The following is a 17,084-nucleotide window of genomic DNA, read 5'->3' as shown; positions in this document are numbered from 1 at the left end:
TTATGGCATGTCAAACGTTGCAATATTCGACCTTTTCCATTTGTATTGCAGGCACGTAGCATCGTTTTTGAAAGTGTGTGTGGGGGGGGGGGGGGGGGGCAGACTCATCCAAAAAATGTTGACAAGCAAAAAAAAGAGGGAAAATTTTAAGTTTTCCAAAATCTTCAAAATCCTAATCCGTGAGGGTGGGGGGGGGGGGGGGAGGGGGGGGGGGCTAAAAAAAATTGTTGCTGCGAGAAAAACAAATCTTAACCCCCCCCCCCCCCGATGCTACGTGCCTGTATTGTATAAATATTCATTTGTATTGCATAATTTTCCATTTGCATTGTATAAATTTCATTTGTATTGTTTAATTTTCCATTTGTATTCTGTAATTTTCATTTGTATTCTATAATTTTCCATGTGTATAACCGGTATGGTTATAATTATTCGAGGTGGTGTGGGTGCATCAGTTGGATGCATGGGGATGGAATTTCCGCGGAAGAAGCCTACAAACTGCACGGGGATGCAGCCCGAGGTACGTAATGGCGATCGAGGGATATCTGCCGAGAGGGGTGGTGTTCCTCCTAATGTACTATCTTAATCTTCTGCATAAACATTAAGTATACGGCTTTATTTTTGCTTGTTTGGCCTGCACATATATACATAAACATGTAGTTTAATTTCAGCACTCCTCCCAATCAGTATATAAGGAAGTCAATTAAATATAAGTCTTTTTAACAAAAAAAGTTACCCCCCCCTCCCAATATTGGTTACATAATTATTTTTCATTGCATTATATTAGTTTGTAAATTACAATTTGACTATCACATTTTATCTTTAAATTTTCGCATCCTCGATAAATTAGTCTAACTTTTTCAGCTTTATTAGGATCGACTACCCTTTACGAAAAAGGGGTACCACGTGACCGTATTCTGATATATAAGCAGACATCGCTCTCGTTGATTGGCTCTCCCAACACAGTTTTCTTGTGGAAGAAAGAGTGGACTTATAATGTCAAATGTTCATAATCAAAATGGTCAAGGTCTAGAGCAGCAGGTTAGTGTTGTTGAACATACTACTATGAAACGTTTTTGACAGAATTTAACGTTATTTTAAGGCATTTAATGACGCTAGAATCCCTTGTATTTCATTCTTCCCCGGCCAAAATCCAAGATGGCGACGACCACTGTGAAATAACACGTTCTGTCTGAAATGTCCGCAGGAGGACATGGATAAGTGCGGAAGAAGCGAGCTATTTGTTCATAAAAGCCTTTTTCGAAACACTATTGAATTAAATATGTTCCAATGGTAACCTCTGTAGAAAGCGAAATCAGCTGATCAGGAACAGTAACTCATTCTTGCATATTGACTCAGAATGAGACATTAGTCACCCAAATGAGACAAAAGTATCACAGGAATTTACTTCTTCTCAAAGATCCTACTTGCTTTAAAATAAATTTAACCAGATGCAAACATAATTTACCATAGAAAATTAAAAAAAAATCATTCTGTTTTTAAGATAATTAAATTGAATTTATTATATAACATTAAAAACTTTGGCAAAAATTTCATCACAGATATGCATGTGTAACAGTTATTTTAAAGCATATTTTTATGTTGTAGGAACTTCATTAAAATTGTGCTTGAATTTTCCTTTTCTAGTTTGCTGGTTTAGACTTGGGGTCTGGTGGCAGACCATACAACGGTAAAGGTGAGTTAGTGAGCATAAGAACCGCACCAGCATCATAATACAGACGTGTGTGTGTTTAATGCTGTGCTGTCATAGTCTAGACTCTAAGATTAGTAATGATACAACCACAAAGGTGATGGTGTTGGGTATATTAATGAAGGTCAACTGTAGAGGTGTTTTTATTAGTATTTTTTCTTCGTCAGTTTCATTGCTGGGATATTACATGTAGTAGTTAAAATAAACTGTAGCTTAGCAGCAAAGATGTGCTTTGGAAATACTTTGAACAAATGTTTTGAATGCCATGATAAAACACATGTAGACTTGGTGAGAGAAGGAGAAATGAAATGTAGCACACAACACATACTCAAATCAGTTAGATCCCACATACATGTCTTCAAGAAATCCAAATTTGTTTAACTGCAGCATTGCTTGATATTCAGATCTTTTTTATGCGAATTATTCAGAATATTATTTCAGTTTTTTAAGACATTCTGAAGTGTATTTTAGCAATTGAGGGATTTTTTACTGAAAGTTTCTTGATTACGTGTGACCCTGTTCACTGTTGTTTGATATAATGTAAATATACATGAAAAGGATTATTTTATTCAATTATTCCAAAAATTGGAATTTTTTTTTTCGTTGTATTATGATACAACATGACAAGAAATTTGGAAATCCACGGTCGTTGATCTGTTAGTTGGTATCTGCTGTACACTATTGACTGACAGAGATCTAGAGCCTTGGTAATTAATGCTGGATAATAATTTCAAGACCCTGATGGTTGTGTAATGCCTTTGTCCCTGTATATGATTTGACCAAAGCATTCTTTGATTAGTAAGTATTTCTTAATAGGTTTGGGATCCACAACCTACAATTTATAGATTCTTAATATTTTCAATGTGAGTTTCTTGCCATAGTGTGCAGTCAAGTCAGAAAGGAGACAGACAACTGTTAAAGTAGGATTAGGAAAAAAAATGTAGGGAGACCAGCAGCTTTAAAAATAATGTGTCTCCAACAGAATATTGAATGTCTCCCAGGAATTTATCCTTGTCCTGTCCTTTACACTTAACTATCACATAGTACCAAGGGTCAAGGTCAGAGAAATCACGAGTGAATCAGGGGAGCTAGATAAACATGGCTGTATGACCACTGGCCAGTGGAAAAAGTCGGTGTGTAAAGTGTGACCACTGGCCAGTGGAAAAAGTCAGTGTGTAAAGTGTGACCACTGGCCAGTGGACAAAGTCAGTGTGTAAAGTGTGACCACTGGCCAGTGGAAAAAGTCAGTGTGTAAAGTGTGAATTGGTAACTCTGGATCATACTGTCAGATATGGTTCTGATATACAGAATTGTCAGATCTGTGAATTTGAGAATAAAAGCATTTAGTCATTAGTTATTTTTTGGTTGTTCGCACATTCCACATGACAACATACATAAGTAACTTGATAACAATGTTTTTAAAGGTTTTATAATTGAAACCTGTAGGCCATTCTTGAACATATCTACAAATTGATTCATACCACCAACATTGACTCGTGTTAATAATGATTTCTCGCCTCTTTTTTTTTCTTTTTTAAAATATTTACAAATCCAAACTTATCAGAGAAACTGTTTATGGTAAACTTTGATTTGTAGATGGACGAAATTATCGGCCAAACAACGCAAACCCCAGATTTCAGGAACAAATGTTCTTCATGACAGGTGTCGTATCTTTCTCAGTACGGCCGGCAGTATGCTCGGGATCATAACAGTTCACTCGTCCGTCCCAGTGTTTACTTTAATCAATTGAATAGACAAGTAAAATGCCAAAAAAGTCTGCTTTTGGGGAGAAATTCAAATGTACTTAACTGATTTATCTGGTCTCATGATAATGCTGGGTGAATGCAAATAACTATTAAATAGTTTTGATAAATGGAAATCCTGCATACTGGAATATTTTCTCATTGTCTTGTTCTCAAGAAATATAAGTTTTCTCAGCTCTAATAGGATAAAATATTGTAAAGAAATAGTAAAGAATATAAATAGTTCTGAAATGAATACCAATATTGTTTAGGTAAATGAATGATTTAATGTTTATATCAGAAAAAATGGTTTGCTTATAAAGTATTAATAGATACTGCCCTGTAAAAAAATCTCTGTAATTTTAAGATACTGATTGGTTTGCATTTGAAAAAAAAATTGTTACAGAAAAAAATTATAGACAGCATCAAGAAACTAAAGATTACATATTTTATCCCCCTTCACTACCAATTGTCCCTAGGTCCCCTAACAACTAAAACATTAAACAACAAGGGTCGTACTGCTGAAAGTAGAAGGTAAAGAAAAAACAAAGAATTACAATTGAAAAAGTAGAATGTTAACTAGTGACTGTGTCTGGACTGACGAGATGAACATTTTATCCTGACTCATACTGTTGCTCACTTAGCCTTAGCATGATCCATGTTCTTATTTGATTCATTTTTTGAGAAAAAGTTCAAGTGTCCCCTGAAAGTAGTGACCATTAGACATGATACATTGATTCTATTCAGTTGGCATGTATGTGTACATGATTTTTGAGATTAATTTATCATTATCTTCATCTTGGCAGCTTGATGTGTAAACTTCTTAAAACAATTTTAGGGTTTGACGAGAATATATACATGTAGGTACACAACATCTAAAACACCAAGACTTTATACATACATACGTGTTTAGAATATTTTAAGTTTTTGATTTTTGAACTTATATACTTTCAACTTGTTTTTTGCTTATTTTTGTTGATGCAAACAAGAAATACAATGTAGCATCTAATTGGACCAGTTAAGAATTTGGATAGGACTATGTCCAGTTCTGCTGGGATCTGTTAGCAATGTTGTTCTCTCTGCATGCTTGTTGTCATGTTAACCAATAAGAATTACCCATGTCTGTTTACTGTCTACGGTCGCATGACCTAAGTTTTAAATCCTGCACTGTGTTTTTCCTTAACAGGACAGGGTAACCAAGGAACAAGATATGTGCCGCCTCATATGAGAAATGCAGGAGGACCTGCCCCTCCCCCAATGGGGATTGTGCCCAACTTCCCCCCACCCCCATTGCCCGAGAACAGAGGGGGTAGAGGTAAAAAAAAAATGTTCATAGTATATTTTGTATTTTGCAAGTTGCAAATCGGAGTCACCATTCGTAAAGCAGTCATGACAGCTGTTAGAGTAGAATGAGAAATGAATGATCTAGGGGCTCAATGATCATTTGATTATTGTCGTTGTTTGCAGATGGAGGATTTAGCCGAGGAGGATACAACCAGGGACGTGGAGGCTACATGAATGGAGGGCCTCCTCAAAGCTTCAGTCAGCCCAGTACGTACGCGTGACACTTGATGGCTCCAACTTCCATCTATTGATGGGGCTAGCGTGTTGGTGTTAGTTGATTCATGAATTGACACTACCCCGTTATATCCTTCAAAGGCTTCATAGTTAATTTGTAAATGATGAAATACAGTAATTTGCCAAATTACTGGTAAACTAAATTGCTCTCAATTTGAAATTTTCTATGTCATTATGATTAGGTAAAAATTGAAAATACGAACGAAACTATGGTTATACCATGTTTTGAATGTAAAATTCTGGATACTATAATTGTTCAACCAAAATGATAGGAACAAAAAATTCTGTATTATTTTTTTAACTCTTGGAAGTTTAATCAAGTTCCCCTGAAGTTTGAGTTATCAAGAGTCACCTGTATATAAAAACTGAAGGGTACATCTGGAGTCCCATGACATGAGTCTTGTCATGAAATTGATCATTCTATTCTTATAAGTTACTTTTTTTTGCAAAAAATGATCTTTGACTGTTGGATAGTATTATTGTCTTGAAAGTGAACAACAATTTACAAATGATTTAGCTCTGGAATAATTGTGCTATTCTATGTTTTTTAAAATTGTCATCTGCTTCACTTGGCTAATACTGACGAAATAAAATTTAATCTGTCTGTAGCTTCCACTAAATACACTTGTGTACAATTCTGTGGTTTTTGTTTCAGACATGAGTGACCGTGGAGGTTACAATAGCTACAATCGTGGTGGTTACAACCAGGGAGGGGGTAATCGTGGTGGATACAATTACCAGAACCGCCGTGGCGGCGGCGGCGGCTACCAGAATAATGCTCCAGGAAGGTAAGATATCAACACAAACATTAGCTTAAGCAAAATTATACATCCAAAAGGGGGAAAACAGATCTGATTATAGGACAGAACAAATTAAAGAGTAGATAAAATATTAAGATTAAGATTTTAGTTGTAATGATTGTCGTTGTTAGATATGGCGGTGGTGGCGGCGGTGATCGCTACAACAACTTTGGTGATGGGGACCGCTACCAGAGACAAGGCAGTGCCCCACCCAATGCTGGGGGTCGCTGGGATAACCTGGACGAGGACCGCAGTTTCAGCGCTCGCCGTGGCGGTGGACAGCAAGATGGCGGTGACTGGGGCAACAACAACCGCTGGGACAACCGCACTGACAACAACGCCGGGGGCAAGTACCCACAGGAAACCACCAAGGAGAATTGGACCGTCCCACTGCCAGCCAATCAAAGGCTGGAGGAGTGAGTACACTGAACAGAGAATAGGGGAGGGGGGTCCTTACAGGGGTTTCACTTAGTGAATAGGGGAGGGGGGTCCTTACAGGGGTGTTTTACTTAGTGAATCCTCTATTGAGGAAAAGAGGGAAGTTATCTTCAGAGGAAGATCATCTGTTTCATTTGAAAAAAGAGGAGGGGGCTCTTTAGGGGATAATGATGTTTTTCATGTTGTGTTATGATGGAATGTAGATTAATTAAACCTTATTTATAAAGACTAAGTCCACTTAGAAGTTTTGATAGTTACATGTTTGATTTCTGTTTTTAGATGCTAATATGAGATTGATCTGTGCTTCATCTTATTAAAAGTTTGTTGCACAAATTGTAGAGAGCTATTTGGCAGTGGAAACACTGGTATCAATTCTGACAAGTATGAAGATATTCCTGTAGATGCAACAGGAGAGAACTAAACCTTATTTATAAAGACTAAGTCTACATAGAAATTTTGATAGTTACATGTTTGATTTCTGCTTTGAGATGCTCTGTGCTTCATCTTATTAAAAGTTTGTTGTACAAATTGTAGAGAGCTATTTGGCACTGGAAACACTGGTATCAATTTTGACAAGTATGAAGATATTCCTGTAGAGGCAACAGGAGAGAACTGCCCTAAAAACATTGAGACAGTAAGTGATGCTATAACTGAAGATGATAGACTTGATTCAGATGTCATCATTATATTGGGGGTGTTACAGATAAACATAACAAAAGAAGGTCTAAAAACAGCTGGGTTTCATATCAACTCTATCTAAAACACTTTATTAGATCCAGCGTTCGGAAATCATTGTGAGGAAAGCACAATGCTTCGGCATAGATTAGGACTTGATGATCAATTGTACGAAGACTTGTGTGTTTCTGTACACAGTAAAGTTAGTTGAGCCTGTTGTTGTTTTCAGTTTGAGGATTGTAGCCTGGGAGAGATCATCAGAAACAACATAACGCTGAGTCGCTACTCCAAGCCGACCCCCGTACAGAAGTACGCCATCCCGATCGTGCTGAATAAGAGAGATCTAATGGCCTGTGCTCAGACAGGTGGGTACTCAGTCCAGAGTGGACCCTCCCTACCCCTGGGAGGGACAATATTCACTATGGGTGCCATCACTCTCCTGAAATTCAAACTGATTATTGGACCCATCCCAATGACAAAACAGTAGTTCAATCAATCATAATTCTTAACTGCATTTTTCAATGAAATGCGAGGAGGATGGGTTGTCAATAATGTAAGAAGGATGGGTTGTCAATAATGTAAGGTGGATGGGTTGTCAATAATGTAAGGAGGATGGGTTGTCAATAATGTAAGGAGGATAGGTTGTCAATAATGTAAGGAGGATGGGTTGTCAATAATGTAAGGTGGATAGGTTGTCACTAATGTAAGGAGGATGGGTTGTCAATAATGTAAGGAGGATGGGTTGTCAATTATGTAAGGAGGATGGGTTGTCAATAATGTAAGGAGGATGGGTTGTCAATAATGTAAGGAGGATGGGTTGTCAATAATGTAAGGAGGATGGGTTGTCAATAATGTAAGAAGGATGGGTTGTCAATAATGTAAGAAGGATGGGTTGTCAATAATGTAAGGAGGATGGGTTGTCAATAATGTAAGGAGGATGGGTTGTCAATAATGTAAGGAGGATGGGTTGTCAATAATGTAAGGAGGATGGGTTGTCAATAATGTAAGGAGGATGGGTTGTCAATAATGTAAGGAGGATGGGTTGTCAATAATGTAAGGTGGATGGGTTTTCACTAATGTAAGGAGGATGGGTTGTCAATAATGTAAGGAGGATGGGTTGTCAATTATGTAAGGAGGATGGGTTGTCAATAATGTAAGGAGGATGGGTTGTCAATAATGTAAGGAGGATGGGTTGTCAATAATGTAAGAAGGATGGGTTGTCAATAATGTAAGAAGGATGGGTTGTCAATAATGTAAGGAGGATGGGTTGTCAATAATGTAAGGAGGATGGGTTGTCAATAATGTAAGGAGGATGGGTTGTCAATAATGTAAGAAGGATGGGTTGTCAATAATGTAAGAAGGATGGGTTGTCAATAATGTAAGAAGGATGGGTTGTCAATAATGTAAGAAGGATGGGTTGTCAATAATGTAAGGAGGATGGGTTGTCACTAATGTAAGGTGGATGGGTTGTCAATAATGTAAGGAGGATGGGTTGTCAATAATGTAAGAAGGATGGGTTGTCAATAATGTAAGGAGGATGGGTTGTCAATAATGTAAGAAGGATGGGTTGTCAATAATGTAAGAAGGATGGGTTGTCAATAATGTAAGGTGGATGGGTTGTCAATAATGTAAGGAGGATGGGTTGTCACTAATGTAAGGTGGATGGGTTGTCAATAATGTAAGGAGGATGGGTTGTCAATAATGTAAGAAGGATGGGTTGTCACTAATTACCCATCAGATCTTACCTATATTTTCAGATAAGATTTGTTAAGTTATAAACTATCATGTAGTTTATGAAAAAATCCATATCGATTAGATTGAATTTTTAAATATAATTTTGCAATATCCTCATACAGAAGTCTTCGTCTGATGAGGCTATTATAGTCTAAAAATGGACATTACTATTCAGCGTCTTAATTCAGATATTTTACAAGTTAAAAATAAAATAAAAAGAATATCGAAGTATTTGTGCAGTAAATAATAAGTAAAAAATGGCCATCATTATGAAAGTAGATATAATTTTTACGATATTGTTTATTTCAATTTTCCTAATATGACATTTCTCTAAATGAGAAAGACCCAATCCTTGTACCAAAATGGGCCTTGACATACCTTGCCCATTGTGATGCCATTGTTGACTGTCTGTTTTACATTGTTTGTTTTACAGGATCTGGTAAGACTGCTGCTTTCCTGGTCCCTGTGTTGAACAGAGTGTATGAAAATGGACCTGAGGAATCTGCTGTAAGTACTGCTACTTCCAAAGCCTCTAAAGATAACAATGAATACAAAACCCATTGTAGCAATTGTTTAATGATAATTATACAAATCTGTTCATTAAGATATTTTGTTGACCTTGTAGAATGTAGCACAGTCCAGACAATACGGGCGGAGGAAGCAGTACCCCCTGGCCCTTGTACTTGCCCCAACAAGAGAATTGGCCTATCAGATCTACGATGAAGCAAGAAAGGTATGAAGTCGCTTCACTTAGATATATGTGAGCTAGAAGTTAAAGCTTTCTTTGTGCTGAACTTGGTCAATATATACCCACCAAGGGAGGACCATTGGGGCAATTTTTTGTTGGACCTTTTTTCAACTAGATATGAACAGACAATATTTAAATAATTCACATGTATGGAAGGAATTTGCTTCTCTTATTGGTCTTGTTGATTATGTTGAGTTGGGTCTCTATTTCATTGTTATAGCCTAATCCATTTTCTCTTACTCACAGTTTGCCTACCGGTCGCGAGTGAGACCCTGTGTGGTGTACGGTGGTGCCGACATCGGTGCCCAGATGCGGGACCTGGACCGTGGCTGTCATCTTCTGGTGGCCACCCCTGGGCGTCTAGTCGACATGCTTGAGAGGGGCAAGATTGGACTGGAGCACTGCAAGTAGGTCAAGCTCATACAATAACATAATGTCATAGGCAAACTTGATTCATTTGCTGATTTTCTATTAGGATTTGACAATAGTGATAAAAAAAGATTGATCTAAAATTTATGTTAAGAAGAAAGATTTGCTTTTGTTTGCTTTCCTGTTCATTTAAGCAGTAATTCATGTATATTGAAAATATGTATTTTTGAAAACATGTATAACACACTAGTTTATTCAAATACTCTAATAAGAAAAAAAAAACTGTTTTTATGTCCAATTTTAAAAGAATGATTACCATGAGAAGTTATCTTTATTATGGCAATATTTCTTGCACTCCAGAATGGTCCAGATTGGTGTACACAATGCACACACTAGTGGTTTACTGACATTTTGATTTGTTTTCAAGGTTCCTGTGTTTGGACGAGGCTGACAGAATGTTGGACATGGGATTTGAGCCACAGATCCGTCGCATCGTGGAGAAAGACAACATGCCTCCAAGTGGAGTGAGGCAGACTCTTATGTTCAGTGCCACATTCCCTAAGGAAATTCAGGTACACCTCTAGTTGGCTGTATTAACCTCGGAGTTTTGTCAAGCTTCTGTATGGCTGTACATTATACATGTAACTGGAATTTTATAAAATGTAGTCCTTATCCAAGTATAGATTTACTTGTATATACATAGATGACAGTTAGAACTATACATGGGGTAATTATTAGAAATAAGGTCTTTTATTCCCATGAAAGTTTACTGTTTTGATTGGTCTAGCCCCGAAATACAGAAATATAGTAATTGCATGTTACTTATCCTGATCTATGGCAGTTAATAAACAAAGCAAAACCCTACACTTTTATGAGCAGGTGTCACAATAAAAAAAACAAGTGTGTGATTTATCCTAAAGCTTATTGGTTGAGAGGACTGATCATATCTGAGAAAATTGCCAGGGACTGTTGCATGTATGTGCTATTCATAGACATATGACAAGTTGATAACACTCTTGACCTTTGAACTTCAGATGCTAGCTAGAGATTTCCTGGACAACTACATCTTCTTGGCAGTTGGTCGTGTGGGCAGCACAAGCGAGAACATCACCCAGAAGGTTGTGTGGGTGGAGGAGATGGAGAAGCGCTCTTTCTTGCTGGATCTCCTGAATGCCGCCGCGGGGCCCGACTCCCTCACCCTGGTATTCGTGGAGACCAAGAAGGGCGCTGACTCGCTTGAGGATTTTCTAATCAGGGAGGGGTACCCCGCCACCAGTATCCATGGCGATCGCTCTCAGAAGGAGCGAGAGGAGGCCCTCAGACTGTTCAGGAGTGGAGATAGACCCATCATTGTAGCTACTGCTGTAAGTGGGGCATCATGGGGGGTGTTTTACTCAGGAGTTTAATAGCAATGAATTAACCAATAGTTTAATTGAAAATCAGGATGTTAAGCTGGTAAACATATTGTATATTTACAGGTGGCTGCAAGAGGATTGGATATTCAAAATGTCCGACACGTAGTGAACTTTGATCTGCCAAGTGACATTGAGGAGTATGTACATAGAATCGGTAGAACTGGACGTGTGGGAAACCTGGGTGAGTTACAAATTTTGATTGGTATAAAAGATCTGTAATGTGTAAAGTTGGAGGAAGAAAACAACATACTACTGTAAGTTTTAGTTGTAGTTTGTGTGATTTATGCGAGCCTTGTACCTGACTGATTGAATTTTTAGGTCTGGCCACATCCTTCTTCAACGAGAAGAACAAAAACATTGTGCGTGACCTAATGGACCTACTGGTGGAGGCCCACCAAGAGGTGCCTTCCTGGCTCGAGTCCATGGCCTATGAGGCCCGCCCAGCAGGGGGATCAAGAAGAGGTGGCGGAAGAAGGTGAGTTAGGGCTAAACTCCAGAGAGGTTCTGAATATTGGGCTCTGTGAGCTTGCTGCTTAACCCAAGAGAAGTTCTGAATGATGGATTCTTTGAACTCTGTACTATATTTTAGGAAGGTTCAGACTTCAGAATAGGTTCAGTGAACTCATTGTTTAATGTTTAGAGAGATTTCTTTTTCACTCTGTGCTAAACCTCCACAGAAAAATTCCACAGACACACAGTAATATTTCTCTCAACTAAACCAAAGACTCAGTGCTTTGATTATCACTAATTTTGTTACTATAAACATGTATTGTGTATATGATATTTGTTGCATGCAAGCTTCTTGAAAGATTACAGATTTAGGGAGTAGGGAAATTCTTGTTATATTTTATAAATTTGAATTAATTTGGTCATTAGCCATATTGAAGAAAAGAGCTTGGTGTTATCTTGAAGAAGAATGTAATTATAAGAAGGAAGATGGTTATAAAAAACATTAGCTTTTCAGAGTTAAAAATAAATTCCTTGGTTTGTCTTGCAGATTTGGAAATTCTGGCTTTGGATCCAGAGATTATCGTCAGCAGACCAAACCTAAGCAGCAGCAGCAGCAGCAACAGGGCGGGGCGGGAGGTGGCTACAACAGCAACTTCAACAACCCGATGGCCAATCAGTACGGCCAGTACAGCAACTACGGCGGCTCCTATGGCGGGGCCTACTCTGGTGGTGGCAACAATGCAGCTCCAGACTGGTGGGGCAACTGAGGGGAAGCCCAGCGGCAAGCAGCAACCACATTTTGTTTATCTTAACTGTTGTACAGTTTGCAGGCTGACAATATGGTAGAACCAGCCCCTGTATGTTAAAACTTCTGGCTTCAGAAGGCAGCCTGGTTGCCTTCTTTCAGGTGAATTCCTTAAAAAAAAACACTGCAGTGAAACGAGAGCTTGCGTGGTACAAGACGTGGAAAAGACAGACTTTGCGGAAGAGAACTGTGTTAGGAGAGCCCTCGTTTAACTATGTAATGGATAAAGATTAGTCATTTTAATATTTAAGTAATGTCGGCAGTTGAAAACGAGTACATATCATGAATTGCTGTGTCATTTTCTGTTTTAAAGATGGCAGAGAAAATGAAGCTGCCATTATGAAACTGTATACACTTGAACTGAGTATGTTGAAGCAAAATCATAAGACTTTGGATCCCAGTATTTTTGTTGTTTCCAATATTTTTGGAACAGAATATATTGTTGAAATTTTATGTAGGAATATCAGTGTACATGTGTATTTTCCTGTATTTGACAATGAGTTATGGGAAATGTTTGTACCTGCATAATGTTGACATGACTTTTAGAATAATTATGTTAATATTGTCAATTCTTTGGGAAAAATAGCAATGACACACAGAATGCTGACTGTGTACTCGTACAATAAACCCAACACAACGCTCTAGTGGTGTGAATATAAATGTACATGCATGTTAAACTTCGTATCTATTTTTTCAATCTGTATGGTGTATCAGGACTGATAAGAGTTTGCATTAGAAGCTACGAAAAAGTGATCAGAAATGGAGTATTAGTAATATTTGCTGGTTCTATTGTGTATTGCCAAGAAGCTATTGTGTAAGATTTTTTTCTGAATATTGTAGTATTGTAGTTAAGAGTTTTAAATTTTTTTTTTGCTATGATGCCGTCCTGTTTCCAAATGTAGAAATTCTGGGCAAGATCTAATTACTTTATTTTGTTTGGTTCAAATTTGGAATCTAATATAAAGGTTCCCTGTATATTATGAATAATTGTTATTCATTATTTGGAAACTGGTGTGTAGATCAAACTTATTGCTTTTCTGTGAATGATGAGCAACTTGACAGACACGGCTGTGTCATTGGTTCCGACTTGTTGGTCTGAATCACTAACAAAATCTAATGCTGGGAGGAGGGAAAATGGGTTTTTTAATGTACATGTAATAATATCAAGTTTGTGATGCTAGTCAGTTAAGATCAAATTTCTTGCCCCGCTTTCAAGATTGTTAAGATTCCAATAACATGACCCTAAAAGGGTGATAGTGTATATTTATGGACTTCATATTTTATAGTGTGTGCTAAGTTTAATCCAATCTCTCCTACCAAAGACATTGCAATTGTTTTAAGGATTTAATTTTTGACACATCTGAAAACACAAATTGACTGTATTCACTGAAAATGAAAGAATATATCAGAAATTAAAATTAACACTTTTTAAAATGTCACTAGATGTTTTATACTTGAAACAATTTTGTTCCATTTTTTATATTTAGAAGGTTTTGATCATGGATAATAAGTTTCAGAGTTATTGAATAATCGCAATAGTTCATGTACATAAAGTTGCCAATGCATATACATTGTATTGACAAAACAGAACAATGTGAAAATACTTGCCTTTATATTTTTGCATGAAGCCAATATGTTTATTGCGGGGGCATTTTTAAAGCTTTCATTGATTTACTTCTCGGACTAGTGTCACAAAGCCTCATTGTATATCCTTATTTTAATGATTGAGCCACATTGTCTTTCATCAGGTCACCTACTCCGGGACAGAACATGTCATGTGCCAGTTTTTTGTTTAACTATTTGTTGTGGATGATTTTTTCTTTTGATTTTTTTGGTGAGGTAACTGTAATACCCAGACACTCGATCTTATTCTTTCTATGTGATGACCTTGACCTTTGCTCTTGATAGTCCCAGAACAAACAGGAAGCTGTCAGGCTTTGTTGTCGGTTTTTATTTTTCCTGAATGTTAATGATGGAAATTATTTGTTATTATGTGTAAATTCACATTTTTTTTTTCAAACTTTGTTCAAAAGGAACAAAATTTTAAAGAATAGTTTTTCGATTGCTCTGGATCCCTTGTTTTTCAAATTCTGTTACATGTTTTCTGTATCGTTACATGTATTTATATATTCTCATGATGAAAATAACTATGGCTCTCGATATTTTCTTGTTCAAATGAAGGGGGCTTGCTTTTATGTGTAAAGAGATTTATTTAGAATGCATGAGAGCGACCGTGAAGGTGCCCGGGTCAATGTTTGGAGTGTATTATGTTACACTGTGAACAGTTTAGGATCTTATCGAGGAGCCGTGCCAGTTTTATTTAAGGTGAGCACATGGATCACCGATATCAAAGCTAGTTCCTGTTCAGGAGGGGATTTCTTCTCATTGAACTGAGTTTTAATGTGTATGATAATTTACACAATCAATTTTTATGCCCAGGGGAAAAAAGCTCCCTTTAATATGTATTGATTATATCCATGTGTCTTTTTCAGTGTGCCAAAAACAATTGTTTAACAGAAGAAATGTAACGCATATTAACGTAGAGTTAGGGATCCAGAGTTTTATATGGTATATACACCCACAAATCTTTACTGTTCAAGACATTCCAAACTGTGTTCAAGTTCCTGTGTATATCATTGGGTCTCATATTTTTCACTCAGATTATCTCTGCCATTGATTTTGATAGAACATTCTATTTCCCTGTCACAAGTTTTTTTTTTTTTTTTTTTGGTGTTTGTGTTTTGTGTTTTATATACAACTACACGTAATATATTTCCATTGAATGTTCACACAGTATTGATAAGAAGCAGGCAGTATTTGCGGGGCCTTTTTTATTTTATGACCCAGGGTTTTTCATCCTCTGCCATGAAGGTTTCCTCATAATCATTTTTGTGCCCGCATTAGAAAACATCAAAGATGTACATGTATTCTGACTTTAGAGAAACGTCTATATATAAAAGACTTTTGGTGCTGCGTATATTGTTACTGAATGACCTGGTGCTTCCAAACAGTAAATGGAAGAAATGAAATTTGGTGCACATTGCATCCTCCTTGTCGCATCATTCATGTTGCAAACTTAGCTCGTTGTCTGTGATCAAATTGTTTTAAAAAGATATGTGCAATTCCTATTAATATACAAGTATATTTCACAGAGGACGTTTAACATTCACATATTGAAATGGCAATCTTTTTTTATACTATATATACAAATTAATTTATTCCTATTATTATTTTTTTTATTTTTTACTTTAGAGAGTGGAGTGTGAATGATCATGAAAATAAGGAGTAAATGCATACTGTGTACATGGTTTTGATGAGTGTGGGGGAATATTGGCAGAGGGTGAATTTTGTTAAAACGGACTTCAAAGAAGGCCTTGTAAATGGTTTGCTTGACAGTAAAGAGTCTTTGACCTGTGTGACTGATATCTAGAGGGACAGGGTCCAAATCAAACTCATGTAAACGGAACTTTCCATGGTTCAAACAGTCACGCTTGATTTGTTCCTTGCGCAAAGTTTTTAAGTGAGCAAATTAAGTTTTTGACAGCGAGTTGATGAATTACATGTAATCCAATATTGCTGGGTATTGATCTCACACTTTTTCATTTTTTTTTGGAGATGGGGAAAAGGGGAACAAATATTGTAATGAAGGGATTGTATTGTGAACTGTTTGACCATAGGAAAATCTTGTTTCTCTTTTTTGTTCATTGTGTAATTATAACGCTATTCACAAGGTATTTTGAGTGAAGAAAATTGATGACAGTACATTGTATACCCATGTATTTAATTCTGTTTCATCCAGCCAGGTGTTATTTATAGACCTTTTTCACAGCAAATAATCGCGTACAACTAATTGGCATGTCATGTATGTTGATGTTATAAACCCAACAGGAAGCGAGGGGGGGGGGGGAAGATACTCCAAGAGAGAGTGCTTACATAATAGGACGGCATATTTTGTATTAGTTACGGTATATTTCTCGTCTCTTTTTTCTTTTTTTGTGCTGTGCTGTATATTTTGGGGGGATACAAACCTACAATCCAGCAGCTCAGACTATTGAAAACAAGTTGAATGTGGTTGTTCAAATAAAATATCTCAATGTTGATCTATTGTTGTTATTTATATCACCACTTGAACATTCTTTCATCTAGATACAAGTAGTATATATAGAATATCACACTTGTATTGATCTAGGCCCTGCATGGTCTATACTAGTATCTAGTTAATTTCAAACAGTTGAACAGCATGTAAAAAGAAATTTTCAGTGTGTCTTGGAAGTACTGAAAACAACATGCATATATAGTAACAGAGATTACCATTTCAGAAAACTGTTGAAGTTGGATGGGTATTCTTGTGTAATAATATTCTGCAGTCAATTTTGGACCAGCTAATTTGAACTAGATGCAGCAGAGATATCCAAGGATTCAAGATAATGATGGTGAAATACATAAATACCATGTTATGTCAAACGTCAAAAGTTGCGACCTACTAGACCAAAGGTGCTATGTTGTGTCTTATTAAAAACTATTAAAAAGAAATTAAAATGCAAAGATGTATCTTTGAATTAAGGTGCCTAACTATGACCAAGTTACTAAGTGTAGGTAACCATCATAAACCACCATTTGAC

The 17,084-nt window shown here is 36.9% G+C and overlaps 1 protein-coding gene across 6 annotated transcripts; it reads left to right on the top strand.

Moving 5' to 3' along the window:
- Positions 1-914: 914 nt before the first annotated feature.
- On the top strand, positions 915-16,560 carry LOC128180035 (ATP-dependent RNA helicase DDX3Y-like). 6 transcript variants are annotated; one of them, XM_052847817.1, is made up of 18 exons: positions 915-1,038; positions 1,645-1,693; positions 3,305-3,370; positions 4,637-4,765; positions 4,918-5,001; positions 5,684-5,816; positions 5,960-6,244; positions 6,606-6,647; positions 6,801-6,900; positions 7,171-7,306; positions 9,109-9,182; positions 9,301-9,408; positions 9,670-9,830; positions 10,220-10,364; positions 10,827-11,156; positions 11,271-11,388; positions 11,526-11,682; positions 12,205-16,560. In XM_052847817.1, the coding sequence occupies exons 1-18, from the start codon at positions 994-996 to the stop codon at positions 12,422-12,424; spliced, it is 2,382 nt and encodes a 793-aa protein (XP_052703777.1). In that variant the 5' UTR covers positions 915-993; the 3' UTR covers positions 12,425-16,560. The 6 variants fall into 6 exon arrangements, with proteins under 6 accessions (XP_052703777.1, XP_052703779.1, XP_052703780.1 ...); XM_052847819.1 differs by lacking the exon at positions 3,305-3,370 and having other exon boundaries at positions 929-1,038; XM_052847820.1 differs by lacking the exon at positions 4,918-5,001 and having other exon boundaries at positions 929-1,038.
- Positions 16,561-17,084: the final 524 nt, after the last annotated feature.

This window comes from Crassostrea angulata, chromosome 4 (assembly GCF_025612915.1).
Source record: "Crassostrea angulata isolate pt1a10 chromosome 4, ASM2561291v2, whole genome shotgun sequence".
In the NCBI taxonomy this organism is placed as follows: Eukaryota; Metazoa; Mollusca; class Bivalvia; order Ostreida; family Ostreidae; genus Magallana; species Magallana angulata.
This window is presented reverse-complemented; position numbering and strand designations above follow the sequence as displayed.